Source organism: Chelonoidis abingdonii, chromosome 13 (assembly GCF_003597395.2).
Source record: "Chelonoidis abingdonii isolate Lonesome George chromosome 13, CheloAbing_2.0, whole genome shotgun sequence".
Lineage (NCBI taxonomy): Eukaryota > Metazoa > Chordata > Testudines > Testudinidae > Chelonoidis > Chelonoidis abingdonii.
Genome location: NC_133781.1, coordinates 18,806,763 through 18,823,460, shown reverse-complemented (window position 1 = coordinate 18,823,460; position 16,698 = coordinate 18,806,763). Strand labels below are relative to the sequence as shown.

Below are 16,698 nucleotides of genomic sequence, written 5' to 3'. Positions count from 1 at the left end.
AGGAGGTGGAGCCCAGCATCGTTAAGCTGATCAATGTATTGGGCCCTCACGCTCTCTGATGGTGATCCCCCCCACTTTCAGGAGGTCCGGAGGCGGGGGAATTTCCCCAACTGGTGGAGTTCAGTATCAGTGGATACTGCCAACCTACTCCTGCCCAAGGGAGGGTACCTCCAGGCCTCTTAGAGCTTTATCTCCTTCTTTCCTGATCCCCACTATGCAAATCGCTAAGTCCCAGCACTGCTGGTGGCTACCCAGGAGCAGCTTTCCCAGGCTGACCTGTAGAAAGTGCTGTTGGCGGTGGTGGTAGGTGGCGTCTTACAGTCCTTGCCCACATCTGGGAGGTACCCATGGGTCCTGAAGTAGCTCTCAGCCCCCGTGGCAATGATGGCCACGCCGTCCCGAACCTTCTGCCTCAAGCTCATCTTCCAGCTCTCGGTCACCACGCTGATGAGGCCGACGGGGAAAGAGACAGGCGGGATCTCCACGTTCCCCACCGTCAGGCTAGGCACAATCCAGATGTAGCCGGGCCCAACCAAGCCTGCCTGCTCCGCCACCTGGAAGAGGTACACAGCCTCCTCCCACGAGCAGTACACAATCATCACCTGGGCATCAATCTGCCGTAGCAGCCGCTGGGTTTTGGAGTTGCTCCCATCCTGGGTCATCTCAAAGGTCAGGACATCCTGGAGTTCCCAACCAAAGTAGCTGGCGTCTGTGAAGGAACGGATAACATCCACGAAGATGTTGTACCCTGGATACAGGCTGGTGATGACCGCAAAGGAGCCCCAGTCATATTCCTCCAGGACTTTGAAGATCACCTGGATCTGCTGCTCGATGGAGACTCCCAGCTGCAGGAAGGCAGAGCCGGACTCCTGGAAGAGAAAGCCACCCATTATAGAGAGGAGAATGGATTAGCAACTGGTTAAGTGCAAAGAGCCCCAGGGTGCCAGTCTTCTCCCCTTTCCTCTCTTAGAAACTTTCACAAGCTGAAGAGGTCACCATCAATCCAGCATCCCAGCTCCCAGCCCTATGACTGGCATGGACAGACTGCCGAGTCTTGTGCTCACAGTTCAGGGCTAAGAGTTAGGAAACCGGGTCTGTCTCCACCTTTGTCATTGGCTTATTGGGTGACCTCAGGCAAATTACTTCACCCTGCTGTGTCTCAGTTTTCCCCCACTCCCACACTGTAAAATGGGGATAAAAATCAGCTAGGTAACTTCCAGGGCTGTTAAGAGGATGAATTAATGTTTGTAAAAGTGCTATTGAAATGCCAAGGATTATTATTGCTGCTATTTGCAGTCCGGCATCAAACACTTTTATCTGCTATTCCAAGTCTAATATTTCCCATTCCCAACCCTCTCTTCCCTTCTCCCATTTCTTATCCCAGTGGTTCTTCAAATTGCTTCACACTGCAGAGCAAGGGAGGACCCCACAGACCACTGGTGTTCTACAAATGATAGTTTGAGTCTTATCCCATATCTACTCAGCCCAGTCCTTATATACCTTTCCCTGAGACCATATCTTCCATGCCGTATCACTCATTTCTCCTCCTGATTCTGGATGTTTAATATCTGCTTCCCAATCCAACAGGATCAGGGATCTCCAACTTTCATAATTCCAATTCTCAATTATATTTCATTCCTCACTTTGTACATTCTGAGCCCTTCCATTTTCAGCCCTGTATCTCCCAGACTGCCCATTCCAAACACCTACATTTTACTTATGATCCCATAGGCCTTAAAGTTTGCCAGTATGAAGAGATTATCTCATCAGTGCCAGGAGATTGCTTGGGATATAGAAAATTAGCCAGTTTAGGATTTCCCCCTATAATATATTCACTGATGTTTTATCCTATCTGAGAGGGATGGCCTAGATGACCTAAAAGGCCCTTTTTGTATTTAATTTCTATGACTAACTCTTCCTTTGGCCAAAATTCATCCTCAATTTAATTTTTCTGCAACTTCAGAAGAGACCAACATTTTGCTTTACAATTATGAAAAAATGAAACATTGAGTAAAAAAAAAAAAAAAAATAGATCTGCCTGGTGAATTAATGCCATTAAACTTCATTTATACCTGCCCAATAACCACATTGCTTTTTCAAGAATCCCACTGGCTGGCTCCCTCCCAACCATCTGTCCCCCTCATTAGCAAATCTTAATTGATCTGATTCCATCTTAAATGGTTTATAAAATGGAATTTGCAGAAGGTCACAGAGAAGGCAGTGGGATCTTTTGGTGCAAACTGCCATAATCTCCATTGAATTGTTTTTCCAGGGAAATGTCGATCAGTCCCCCTGGAGATGAATTCCCAGGTAAACTCAGAGTTGTCAGGTAGATACACTGCCTTGGGGGAGACTACCCTGGATTTGAAAAGCCTGTTGTAGAGGAGTTTGCAACCAAGAGACATACAGCTCCAAGGAGGAAACGGAGGACATCCCTGCAAATGAATGAGAACCCTAGCACTGCTGCAGGAATTAAACCCTCTGTAAAATATAAAGAGAATCCAGTAGGAGGAGATGGAAAGAAGCAGAGAAAGTGCTACAGTCCTCCGGGTCCAGTGCACAGCAAATTCAAGGCCCATTTGTAATCATTTGGAGCTTGATTCTGATACCCTTAATCATGAGTAGTACCTTACACTCTAGCAGTCCTATCAAGCTCAATGGTTGCTGGTTTTGTGGGCATAAATGTGCACCACAATCAACTGCAGGTGCAAGTTACACACACAAAGCTTTCTGATGGCACCCATAAGTCAGGAAGCTACGCATGCAAACAGGGTCGTTTGGTCCAGGTACAAAATTTCAGGCAGTATTATCTGCAAGCACAAATCTGCACCCACAGAAATGGAAAACAAGCTAAGGCCCTTTTGAACATCAGTCCCAAAAAGAGATTCCAAACTGCTAAAAAATAAATACATGTGAAGGGTTAGAATAGATCAAGACCCAGCTCCAGGGTTCTATGTTTCCCACTTAGTACAATGCATTTCTAGGGGGCAAATCCTGCACATTCTCAATACACAGAACTCTTACTGAAGTCAAAGTCCACTCGCAGAGGGCTAGCAGGATCAGGGCCTGGTTTTGCACAGAGATGACATTCACATAAACTGCATCCCAACACGCCTTCCAGAGTTACATGGGTATGATAAACATGAGCAGAAGGGAGCTCAGAGGTGCAGCCGGCAGAGAAAGGGGTTTCACCGGGGAGTTGTGAAATCAGCTGAATATCAGACGAGGCAGAAAGATGCAAGGAGGTTGTTTGACAGAGTGGCCAGATTGCATGCAGTGGAGCAGAGAGGCTGGTGCTTTGAAGAGTGGAGGGAAGAAAGGTGATAGTAGGGTGAACAGATGTCCCAATTTTATAGGGACAGTCCTGATATTTGGGGCTTTTTCTTATAGGTGCCAATTACCCCCAACCCCTGTCCTGATTTTTCACACTTACTATCTGGTTACCCTAGGAGATAGAGATAAGGTACAGGAGACTGTTTGGAGCAGGGCCATGGAAGGTTTAGAAATCAGGTCCATGACAAAGAGGATTAGATGGGACTCCATTCATACTGTCAGTACAGCTCCTTAAAACCAAATGTCAGTGTTAGGGGACCTACACATCCCTGTCCAAAGAGCTGAGCCCCTCCTTCTGCAACACCCCATGTCCTGGCTGCATGAGTAACAGAGCCAGTGCTGATAACTGGACTGGGTTGTCTTTTGTCCCAAATAAAAACACCACTATATCGTAGTGATCTCCCTCACTAAAAACAGCCTGGGGGGCATTCTTCCTATGTGCCCTAACAGCTCCCCCACAACCTATTCCCCTCCTCTAAGGCTCTGCATCATAGTGCCACTTCCTTCAGTCAGGGGTCCTAGCAGCTCATTGCTGCCTCTCCTGAGTTGGCTTGCAGGTCTCTCCCAGATGGAGCAGAGCATGTTAATACCAAACTTCAAGCTCACTGTGGCTGGTGAAGGGGCTCAAGATCTTGATTTTAGGCATTGCTTCTGGGCAGGCCAGGACAGGACCCGAAATGTACAGTGTTTCCCATAAAGAAGCATTTTGGCACAGTCTCTTCTCAATCTTTTCCTCCTCCTTCAACTCTTCGATGGAACGATGTTGTATTTTTTATTGGCTTTTAAAGATCTGCTGATTACATAAACTGCCCATGAGAACCTGGCATCAAACTTCCACAAACAAACATGATCGCATTTGCAGTGAACCAGGCTCAGGGAAATCTTTACACATTTCCCTGCAAGCAGATGACAGTAACAGCGTCTGACACCCAGCGATGGGCAAACAAGCTAAAAATAATTACCCAGCATGCAGTCTACCTGTAAGAAATCGCAGCGCCCTGCAGCAGCCTAGGCAATGCATGTTCAGCCAGCTTGGGCTGGTGATTTAAGACACAGCTGCCAAGGCATGAAACATGGGGCTGGATTCCATCCTCACCAGCCTGAGGACACCATCTGTCTTGGAGCCTTTGTGTGGACTGTGGTGACTTAGGACTACATCCTGCTAGGTGCTGGGCACCTTTAACTCCCACTAGAGTCAGCAGTGTATGCTCAGCACTTGCAGGACCAGGATCTTGACAGGAGAGCTTCAGGGACCAGTCCCCAAGGTCCTACATCTACACTGCTGCTGGAGCTGTAGCACTCAGTTGTGTGGACATACACGCACGAGGTCTGATCAAGCTACCTAAAAGTAGTGGTGTGGCCACACCTGCACAGGTGGTGGCTCGGACTTGTCACCTGGAGACATGCCTAGGGTCTCAGGACAGTGCTCAGGCAGCTCGAACAGAAATAGCACATAGACCTCTACCTGAGCAGGGAGTTACATCTCCCAGCTGCAGTGTAGATGTATCCACAGAAGATATGGCACACCCAAAGAGGATACCAGTCTACTACTGCTGCCAGCTAATTGAGTTCCTCCTTTAGTTCAAGTGAGGGAGATTCATGCTTTGGTGCTGAAGTTCCCAGATTTAAACCCTGTTGACACCCATGGCAGGCCAAGGGGGTGTCATTACGTATACATAACCCTGAAGAAGGGACGGTAGGGCCTGATCCTGAGACACTTCCATGGGGCTCAGTGACCATTTCTCAGCACCAGTGTCCTAAAGGAAAGCTGCACTAGTTCATTGGAGCCCCCTCACTCTGCGTGGGCCGGGTTGGCCCCGACTTCCCCACTTTGAGTCAGAGAAGTTTCATCTGCTACTATCACCAGGCTCCACACTTGCCTTGCTGGGCCTGCTTTGCCTGCACTGTGTGAGTTACATTCTGAGATGCAGCCACATACGCAGCCACTGAAGGAGTTCTCAGAACCGTGTTTAACAAACCCCTCCAATGTCCTCACCATCTCCATTGTGGTGAGTGTCCCAGGGGCAGCTGTCACCTCTCAGTAGGAGTTCCAGTTTGAAGATGCAGAGCTGGACTCAGGAAATGGAGCTCCCATGTAAACGTGTAAGAAAGAAGGGATGTTCACAGCTGTCATAGGGTAAGTGGTACTCACAGGAGTGGCGGTGGACAGTGACAGTTAACTAAACAGTGGCATTTGACATAGATGCTTATGTCCTAGATCAGGGATCGGCAACCTTTGGCACATGGCCTGTCAGGGAAATCCGCTGGTGGGCCAAGATGGTTTGTTTAGCTGCAGCATCCACAGGTTTGGTCGATCACAGCTCCCACTGGCTGTGGTTCACCATTCCAGGCTAATGGGGGCTGTGGGAAGTGGTGTCCAGCACATCCCTCAGCCCATGCCACTTCCCGCATCCCCCCATTGGTCTGGAATGGTGAACCACTTCCCCATGCATTCAAACCCTGTTGTGCATTTCCTGTGTCTTAAAATACATAAGAACCACCATACTGGGTCAGACCAAAGGTCCATCTAGCCTAGTATCCTGTCTACTGACAGTGGCCAATTCCAAGTGCCCCAGAGGGAATGAACAGAACAGGTAATCATCAAGTGATCCATCCCATGTCGCCCATTCCCAGCTTCTGGCAAAAAGAGGTTAGGGACACCATGCCTGCCCATCCTGGCTAATAGCCTTTAGCGGCTCTATCCTCCATGAACTTATCTAGTTCTTTTTTGAACTATGTTATAGTCTTGGCCTTCACAACATCCTCTGGCAAAGAGTTCCACATCACCAGATTGTTAAGAATATAGCTCCTGGCCTATTGAGCATTGAAGACACTTTAGACAACATTGTAGTGATTTGTTCTTCCCTGAAAATAAAATGATTGGAAATTTATATACGCACATGAGGTGCCAGATCCCCAGCTGATGTCAACTGACACAGATTGGTTGACTTCTATGGAGCTGTGCTTATTTACACCAGCTGGGTATTTGGACCTATATATTTAGAGGATTTCATGAGTCTCCCTAATTCTCCCTCCTCCTCCCTCTCATCGTCTCCAGAAATACCCAATGAAGAGATTTCACCTTGGGGGTCAGGACCACGGCAGAGCCCCCACTGATGCTGATGATGGGGACCTGGGTCTGGGAGGATATGAAGTCCAGGATCTGTGCCACAGCCTCTGTGCCAATGTTGTCCTCAAAGACGATGCCGTGGATCTTGGTGCTGGCGAGGATGTTGCAGATCTGAGTCAGGAGGGTGCCGGGGTTGGTGTCGTTCACAATCACTGTGACCGGGTGGATCTCCAGAGGCAGGTCCAGGAAGCTCTGGTGAGTCAGACGGCTGCGGATGTGGAGAGGGTATGAGGAGCCCCCGAATACCACAGCCACATTTACCACTGGCTCCCCACGGCTTGGCAGCAGGAGATCCATTATGACAGCTGAACAGCCCAGCACCATGGACAGTACCAGAGTGTGCGTCAGAGCTCTGCCCATGTCCACCACCGAGTCCCTGCAAACCCAAAGCAAACAGAAACCAGGGTGGGAATGGGCAACAGAGAGACCTGAGTGCGGACAGGGTGGGAGGCCCAGAGGAGGAGGGGGAGCAGGGAGAAAGAACAAGAACTTAGCAGGAGAGGGCTTAGAGCCTGGTAACAGGGAGAGAGGGGCCTACCAGCAGAAACCCTGGCAACAGGGCTAGGAACACAGCTAGCACCTGGGATCCTGTGCTCCATGAGTCACTCCCACTCCTGCAGGCCAGCTCTCTTCCGCACAGCTCCATAGACCCCTGGCTTCAGGGCCATTACACCGTGTTATCAGCTGCTTCTTCATAGAAACAATCAGGGGATGAAACAAGCTAGGCACACAGTGATCCCCCATTTCCAGGTCTGCAGGCCTCTCCCCTTCTCTCCGATGGCTCCTACTCTGCACCTCACTGCCCTTACACTTTTCTCCCTTTGATCCCCAGCCCCTCATCCCCCACCCTACTGCATGCTGCATACACTGGTTAGCAGGATGACTCAGCTGTCATCAGCCCCACGCTCAGCCTTCGAAGGGCACCTCCCATGTGCAGGGAGTCCAAGCCCAGGAAGTTCTGGATCCTTCAGTTCAGAAATGTCAAAGCCAGGGGCCTGGACTTGGCTTGAAGCGTTCCTGGCTGTGGGGCACTTTTGTTGAGCTGACCCACAGGGCGTCCATCCCAAGTCTCTGATGAGTGCTCGGAGGAGATGAAAGGCTGAAGCCCCATGCATTGGGCTGAGTGTATCCCCCTCAGCAGGGAGGTTTCCAGCCCTTCCCTGCTCTGCACCCCACATGCCAAAGCCAAGTGGAGACTCAGCAACAGTCAGTCACACCGCACTCCTTCAAATGCCCCTCTTTGGGCACCATCCAGCCATAGGGGGTGGAAGCAGCTCCTGAGAAAGCCTGTCAGCTCAGCTTCTGGGGTCGGGCAAGGGTGTCACTCAAGGCCAACAACGGGTGCCTTCCCATCAACCCTGGGTCAATGCCCCCCCCCACTGGCTGAAGTCAATAGGATGTGTGCATGCAGAATGTATGGGATGATCAGATCCCTGATATTCAATGCCCCCCCTTTCCACTGCTCCTAGCCCAACCCCCCATCCATCCCAGTGCCCCTACCTTCCCACCGCTCCCCTTGGCCCAACCTCCCAGTGCCCCTCCACTGCTCCCTCCAGCCTACCCCCAACCTTATAACTCTAGTGTTTGCCGGCTCCTTTCACTCTGGGTGCAGGCTCTCTAGCTGTTCTCTGAGCTACTATTGCTGTGAAATTCCTTTTTTATTTCCTTTCACTTCCCCAGTTTTTCATAGCTCTGTTTTATCACACACGAAGAGGGGGTGGACAAAGAGGCAGAAGACACAAAGAGTTGGAGGCTACTTTGCCTGGCTCTTTGTGCACCAGACAATCACTTCAAAGATTTAAAGTCAACATTCTCCCAGCCGATTCATCCAGCAGCTCTTTCACCTCCACTGCGGGTCTCTACGGCATGTTCCACACTTGCTGACACTGCTGGCAGGAGAATGGTGCCCTTAGCCACACAAAGTGCTGGGGCTCTCTCTCCCCATACTAGACAGAGTGGAAGATCCAATTAAAAGCCCACAGATAGGGCAATTTTCTGCATTTCCTTGGGAAACCTTATTGACTTAAGCTTAACTGTCTTTGGGGTCCATTGTATTAATTGCAAAGCATGTGTATTATTGTGGGCCAGGACTGCATGTGATCTCTCTGGGGGAGATGTGAGGTGAGGCCTGGGAGTCCAAAAGATTACACTGAAAATGTGCCAGACAAGAATGGACTTTTGGGACAATAAGCGTGAAGTGAATTTCCTGGGGAATGCCCAGGGAGAAGTTAATGCAAATTCCCCCATCTCTAGTGATGTCTTTTAAAGCTATGCCCTGAGGAGTGGATCACTGTCCGCAGATTACCTTTCCTGGAGACAAGATCAAAGGCCTGAGTTGTAGAAGAAACAGATGAACTGTCCAGCCTGGTTCTGGTTCTGAATCTGAGACAGTGATAAACTTCCATGGGGAAAACCAAATTGAGGGTTTGAAGGACTGACACCTGCTCTAGGTTGGAACTGGGGTGACCTCTGCTAAGCTTTTTACCATGTGTGTAAGTTCTTCTGTTGTTTCAAATTGGTTTTTTCTATAATGCTTTCACCTTAAGAATAAATGTGCTTGCTTACAAAGAGCCGTGTGATAATTTATAACTGCAGGCAATACATCAGGCATAGCCTCTGGAGAGAAAGCACAGTGCAGACGCTGGCCTGTTTAGGCAGTCTGGCTTGCTGGGAATATCACAGTGTAGGCAGGGAATGGTGCAGCCTTGAAAAACCTGTGGTCAGGAGGGAGAGAGATGCAGATCTCCACCCAAGAGAGATGATGGCTGAGGAGCCAGGAGCCTACAGTGGGTGCCCTTAGTGGACCACAGAGGAGGAATATATGTGCAGTTGCCCTGAACTGTGACACCCACAGAGAGTATAAAAGCTCTAGCATTGTATTACTCTGAGCTAAGCGATGACACCGGTCACAGGGGGGCTGGACCTTTAAGGGGAAGTTGGGCCCAGCCTCCCCTGGGATGGATCAGCTACCTCCCCGCTGAAACTGATCAGCTGGGGATCAGATGATTATAAAAGCCAGCAAGGACGCCAGTTAGGGGAGAGAGCTGCAGGAGATACTGGGAGAAGGAAGGTTTGCCCTGTGACAGGCCCTGGAGCAGGATGGTTTCCAGGCATATTGCCTGGAGGAATTGGGAGGCTGTGGCAAGGAAACCACTGGCTTTGGTGAAAAGCAGCTGTTGGATTTACATGGGACTGTCGTATTTGGAGTTCCCTCAAGACGGTTGGGCAAAAGGCCTGAACAGCCTCTGGGCATGGTGTGAATCCCTTGCTGGGTTGGGGAGGCAGACCTGCAGCCTCCAGCCCCATTAGTTGACATGGCAGAGGTCTGAGTTTGGGGAGCGCAACACCCCAATTTTTAACCCTAATGCTAGGTGTGCAGTTGGACTGGTGCCATATATACAGCATGCAATCACACTCATTACAGCCTCACGGTCCCCATGTCCCTTGTATGGAACAGACCTCCTGAAAGCTCTGTGTGATCTCTTGGACACACTGCATAGGCTCTACTCTGTGCTATTCCTATCTAGAGCATTGCAGCCTAAACGATGGTGCGCAGGAATACAGCACTTCTGTAGCTTTTCAAGGGTGGCTCTTAATGCACCTTGCAAAGCTGAGCAGGAACCATCATCTCCATCTTGTAGAGAGGGAAACAGAGGAACAAAGAGGGGAAGGGACTTGGCCAAAGTCAAGGACTCCCCATTCAGTGCCCTATCCTCCTGCAGCTCTCTCTCCTTGCTGGCTTTTATAAACATCTGATTCCCCCTGCTTCCTTGCTATATCAATGCATCAGAGCCCACCTGGGTGGAATGAGTTTCATATTTCAGTCAGACATAGACTACATTAACCCCCTGTCATACTGACAGACACTTCTGTGGCACATTTTGCATGTGGTTAGAGAATTCAGAGGTGAAGTGGTTAAACAAAAGCACAGTTCTCCTTGTATCCATCCTTTCCTCCTGGTGCCCTTTGTTCCTCAGCAATTCAGGCTCCAGGCACCTTTGAATGTTTTTATATTATTTTAAATGATCTTCAGCAGCAATATTGTCTCCACTTCCCCATTCCCTTCCCTCCCCGCCCCCAGCTCTCACCATCCCTTGGCTGTCAGTCACCAGAGAACTGCTTGCCTACTGTTTTAAATTAAAAAAAATAAATGTATTTCACAGGCCGATAGGCACCTTCAGTTCCATCAACTCCAAGATTAAGTACCCAGGGTAATAATAAAATATTTAAACTTTTGAGGGGAAAAAAATGAGCTGTAAGTATTTTGGAGAAGGCAGAGGTTTAGGCAGCTAATCCCGCAAAACGACGACGTGACAAAGCCCTGCAAAGTTCAGGGAGATTCTAATTCCCGTGGACCTCAGCTCAGCTGGAAGCTGGACACACCAGTTAAGCCTAGGGAACTTATCGGTGAGGACAAGAAGCTAAATATCCCTCCCCCAGAACTAGCCACCCCTGGCTCGAAGGGCCCATGAATGTCTGGCAGGGACTGCCTCTTCCCTTCCTGCCTTGTGTATGTTGGTTTCATTATTATTTGCCAAATAGATTTTGATTGGCACCAGATCCGGCCAGTGGTCAGCCTGGTTCAGTACCCTCTCTGACAGTTGCTAGATACTTTTGAGGAAGAAATTCCGAAGTTGGGAATTATAAAATAGCCTGTCCAGAAGGGAAGTTTCTTCTAAACCCAATCACTTACAAGTCATTTTATGCACTGAAACAAGAGCAATTAGAAGCATCTTCCACCCTATGTAGGGCTAGAACCCACAATCCTCAGCTCAAGAGGCCAGTGCCTTATCCATTAAGCTCCTAGGGCTCCATGAGAAACAAGGTTGAGTCAAAAGAGATCAAAATCTGAACCTGCCTCCTTGGGGCTCATCAGCTCTGGGGCTTTTGTCCAGACTCTTCTCCGATTCTGATGCACTATTTATCTTGGTCCCTGGCTCCACAGTGTCCCTCCCCCTTCACCCATGAATCACACAACCAAACCCGCAAATATTCTTACAACTGGCAGTCTTAGTGTGGGGAGACCTTTGGATGATGGCAGCTTCTCCCACCCCTCCAAGAAGTTCCAGGGTAAAGTTAATAGGATGTGTGCACACTGAATGTATGGAGCTGCTCTTGGGTTTCCATTTGATATAGAACAATAATTCTAGGCAGAAGCTTAGCTTAGGAGGACCCAGTTCTGTTCCCAGTGAAGCCACAGGGAAAAGCCACATGCTTTGCAATGGGAACAGGGTTGGGTCCTAAGTCACCGAGGGCCCCAATTATACCTCCAGATTTCATGCCTAGATTTACCTTTCAAACAGCAAGAAGCTTCAAACACACCTGCAGCAGCACTTCCCCACTCACCAGCCTACCCCTTTCACCAGACTCTGAGGAAGGTACTCTTGGGGTCCAGGAATTGCCCCAGGGGAGAAGGCTGGCTTTGGGGGGAGAGGGATGTGCATCGTTTCCCACATCAGCCCCTTAGTGCTCAGAGTGGAAATTCCCTGGCTGGAGGCTACATTACATACACCCTTTGTGGCAGGGGATCACAGATTAATGGGGGTCCCAAAAGCAGCAGGGTGCTAATGCAGCTGCACTGCAGGGGAGCAGTTGAAGGGCTCTGGATCTCCAGTGCCATCTCCATTAATCCCTCTCTTCCCACTCTTCACCCCTCATACCCATGTGGATCCCAGGGGAGCCACAGGGTTTGGGGTCTGGCCCGACAGCTCGTCCAGGGAAGGAGGGCAGAGACTCCCATGCTGCAATCCCAGCAGGATGGCTGGAGAGAACCTTGCTGAGCTTTCTGCCCCCTTTCATGGGGCAACACAGCAGGCATCCGGCCTCAAGCTGCACTGTCCAAAACAGTCTCCTACTCCCACGCCGAGAGGTGTTCCCTGGTGCATCCTGCTGAGAAGTGGCCCCATGTGGGGGACTGAGCTCTTGGGGCAGGTGTATTGTGCCCATCCCAGCTAGGCCTGTGACCTGCAGGCCCCACCCTGATAGAAACAGACACCAGCCAGTGACTCACCTAACCAGGGAGGGTTAGCACATGGTTGCAAAGTTTGCATTTGTATCTAGATGCCAGATGCCCTCCCTTCCCCTGACATATTGAGGTGTTTGGATCCAGTTATGTCGCTGTGTTATTTATATTGTGGTAGAGCCGAGGACCCCACTGTGCTAGGCACTGTACAAACACAGAAATAAAACACAGTTCCTGACTCAAAGAGCTTCCAGTCTGTCTTTGCCTTCCTATAGCATGTTCCATCGGAAGATGTCAACGTGCTTTGCAAACGTTAGCGAAGACTCTCACCCTCCACTGCAAAGTCAGTCAGTAATATCATCCTCCTCACACAAAGGGGAAACTGAGGCACGTGGCAGTGGATTGACTTACCTCAGGTCACCCAGCAGGTCAGGGACAGAACCCAAACCCCTGTGCCCTATGCTTTAAGTGCAAGGCTGCCCCACTGAACCTTTCCCTTCCACACGCAGTGCTGACTGACCAATCCAGAGAGGATCTTTAATGGTTGAGTAATGAAAGGAGATCTTTGACTGTCCTCTGATGTTAAGAGCCGGAACGGAGCAAATGGGAGGCTCCTTTACATGGTGACACTAGCCTCCCACCCTGCTACTGACACAAATGCTGGTGTCACTTTTGCAGCAAGATGTTGGCTGTCAGCAGGAGTCTTGCAAATACCAACTGTAATTAAAAGCTGTACTGCCAAATGCATCTTTGCAGGGAGAAGCACCTCCCACCAGAGGACGTGCAGCCTGCTGGGCTGCACACACAGTTTCACATTCCAGGCCCTTCCCTTTCCTCATGGTTTTACTCCTCTCCTTTCTTAGCAATGAAACAAAGCAGGGATGGAGTGCAAAAGGTGGGAAGTGGAGCCTGCAGCACAGGCCTAGAAGACAGGACCACCCAAGTTCTACTCCTAGTTCTGACACTGGCTCCCTCTGCGGCCTTAGGCAAGTCACTTAACCTCTGTGCCACCTCTGGAGAATCGGAATAAGACTATGTAAATGCACTTTCTCCTCCAGCTAAGGGGGATGAGTCAAGTTACAAAGGAGGATTCGTGTTTGTAGAAGAGCTCCACGTAATTGCAATAGCTGCTAATATTAATAATAATTAAAGCCCAACTGGAAGGTTTCTAGCAGAGGATGAGCCATCTTTAACATAGGCACTTATTGAATTGCACCTCTGCTGCACCAGCTGTTGGTCAAGATTGTCAGCACTGGCAAGGACCGTCTTTGTTCTATGTTTGTCCAGCATCTAGTACAACAGGGTCTTGGGCCATGCCTGGGGCTCCTATGCTCTACAATAACACAAATCCTATAGTGATGAGATTTCCTTTTCATTCTCTCTCCACAGGCTAGAGCAGGGCTCAGCTCCGGCTCTTACAGAACAACATGCAATAAGTCTCACCCCCTTGGACTTTCCTGGATCTCCTCTGGGAATGAGAAGCCAGGTTGGCTTTATGCATTAGCAGGTGAGTGACCCCTGCAGCAACCTGCACAGTCACAGCCCCAGCCTCCCTACCTAGCAGGGAACCTGGTGTTCTGTTGCCAATAAGCGTAAGGTCCCCTGTAAAGAAGCACCACTAATCCATGGTTCAGTCTCATAGCCTGGCAGCGAGAGCAGACGGGGAAGCCAGTGACTCTGTCTTTAGACTAGAGTGATGGGCAAAACGTGAGCACTGCTGGGTCATTGATTACCCCCATCCAGTGACCGGGGGGAAGGCCCTGCAGTTTTCTCCTTGCTAGGGAGCCAGTGGAGAACAGGAGATCAGCAGTTTGCCTCAATCTGCTTTCTGTCCTCAAAGAGAAGTTTAGGTCAAATCCGACAGGAGAACCAACTCACCCACTTGGCTCTCTCCAGCATCTGCTCGTATTCAGGCCAGGACTGGACTGAATTCCCAAACCCTCTCCAGATAACCTGCACTGCTCGGAACAGCTGAGGTTTAAGGGTTAGGTGGAGGGAACGGCAGGAACAAAGTGATGCCCTAATACCAGGCTATGGAAACCTAGGACTCTCCCACAGTTCTAGGATTCACCATTACACTCATTGCCACAGGAAAACAGATAGTTGACCCCAGCCTAGCACACCACACACCCTGTCTCCCCACACACCTGCCTGGGCTGAAGGAGGAAGAATCTCTTACACTCTTGCTGTGAATTTCCAGGTATTTTTAGTCCTGCAATAAATAATTCATAGGGAATATGGCATCAACTACCTGAGCTGAGGAAAAAGCTTCTCTTAAAAAACAGTGATTTGCCCGTTTAATTTCTCTTCAAGGACATTTAAATATACTTTAGGCAGCACTTTGTCCTCACAGCTGCTGATCAGATTTGTTTGCACCTGACACATCACTAACACAATCAACTTCTCATCATGGCTCAACCATTAGCAGCTCCACAAATGGTTGAAGTCCCCTCCTTCCAGTGGGCTGGCTGCAATGGAAGGAGTCCTCTCTCTCTCCCTCTGTGGCTACCCTACCTGAGCTGATACCCTGCCTGAGCTGGTAACAGATCCCTCGTTGTTGCTCCAGCATCCTCCCCAAAGCCAACATCCTGACTGGCAAACTAGCTAAAGACTCAATGCCGGAAGATGCCAAGCACTCTAATCCCAATCCAGCAAAGCACTTAAGCAGGTGGGTTAAGTATTGACTTTAAAAAGACTGTTCACCTGCTGAATGTGCTAAAGTGCTTTGCTGGTTCGGGTCCAAAGTGCTCAGTGCCTTGCAGGATGGACCCCTAAAGTGGCAAATGTTCCCACCACCAGCACCCTGACTGAGATGATAAAGGTGGGTAGATTGACACAAACCCAGGAATTAACTCACCCACTGCTGAAATGCATCCAGGGCTAGATTGGAATGTAGCAGCTGCTTAAAAGCCAAGGACAGACTCTGACTGAGAATACCCTCCCCAGTTCTGACTGCAGGGGGAAATTGAGGTCAGCAGAATACAATGAACTTGGCCAGACCCTAACTCTTACAAGGCAAGTGCTACGGAATTCTTTAATTGCAGTAATTGGCAGGACCTCCCTCCCCTCTTACATCTCCTATGAAGAGGGGACCTCAGGCACCAAACTGGGATTCAGTTCTAACACAGGGGAATGGTACATGCCTCCTCACACTGGGAAATTCATCCTTTTGTGACCACTGGCAGGAACACCTGGAGTTTGCAATACCATGTCACTGCCATCCTTGGCGTTTTAGGACTATTGGCTGTACCACCTGTCTTTGACGCCAAGGAGAAGGTTCTTCCTGTAGGCCCAGCTGAACCAGTGCAGTCTGCACTGTTTCTCCACAGCATAAGCAGCATCCCCTGACTCTTGCAGCTACCCTGGTTTAGCCACTCCCCTCAGAATGCAGTGCCTCATGCTTGGAAGACACCCCAAAGCCCCTTCTTCCCAACAACAGTTCCGGAGAATGACGGGACTGGTGCTTCAGGAGTCTCTGAATGCACTGGGACAACGGTGGCGATAAGGTGCCTGGAGAAGGTGCTGAAATGGATCTGTCAGGAAAACATCCTCATGCAGATGCACTAAGCCATCAGGTGGGTGAGCCACTGCACAAACCATTTCACACAATCAACCTCATCTAGCATCAGGGAGAGGAGCATCCCCCAGTGGATCACCAAGGGAGGGCTCCCCTCCAAGTCATGACCTGGGCCAACCCTGCTTAGCTTGCCAGAACTCCCTAGAACCCTATTTCCAAGGGTCTGGTAATGAAAGCAACAGTCTCTAGGTACCTCCACCGACAACTTAACCTCCCTTTATCCTGGGAGCTTCTTTAGCTTATGGTGCAGTTTCTCAGCCAATGGCTCCTGTCAGTCCCTAGTCATCACGTATACATCTTCAAAGGAAGGGAACTGCCATACTGCTATTTTGAAGTAGCATCCAGTTACAAGGCTGCTTACATGCTGTTGGCTGTGCCTGCCAATTGGAAGGGGGCTAACGGAATGAATGCATTCCCCTATCCACAGGGCTGCAGCTGAGACCCTAGGCCCTGAGGCAGCAACTCTCCCAAGTAAGCCAAAAAAGAGCATTCCCGCCAGCCAAACCAATGGGAGCCACTGAGTGAAACCTATCTCATCGGGGAGCCTCTTCTTGCCGATTTTACAGACATTGCCAGCAAAATTAATCTCACTTAGTTCAAATCTCACCTGAAAATGTATTTGTTTAAAAAAAAAAAAAAAAAAAGCAAAAGCATGCATTCCTTTCTTTTTTTTTTTTTTTTTTTTTAAAGGTTTTT

The 16,698-nt window shown here is 49.5% G+C and overlaps 1 protein-coding gene across 1 annotated transcript in view; it reads right to left on the bottom strand.

Annotated features, from left to right (window-relative positions):
• GRIN2C (glutamate ionotropic receptor NMDA type subunit 2C) overlaps positions 1 to 16,698 on the bottom strand; it is a 47,913-nt gene that overhangs the window by 27,427 nt on the left and 3,788 nt on the right. The window contains exons 2-3 of the mRNA XM_032785076.2: positions 6,416 to 6,839; positions 277 to 869 (exon numbers count right to left, since the gene is read on the bottom strand). Of these exons, the coding sequence (XP_032640967.1) occupies positions 277 to 869; positions 6,416 to 6,823 (1,001 nt within the window). The 5' untranslated portion in view covers positions 6,824 to 6,839. The remainder of the gene's footprint in view (positions 1 to 276; positions 870 to 6,415; positions 6,840 to 16,698) is intronic.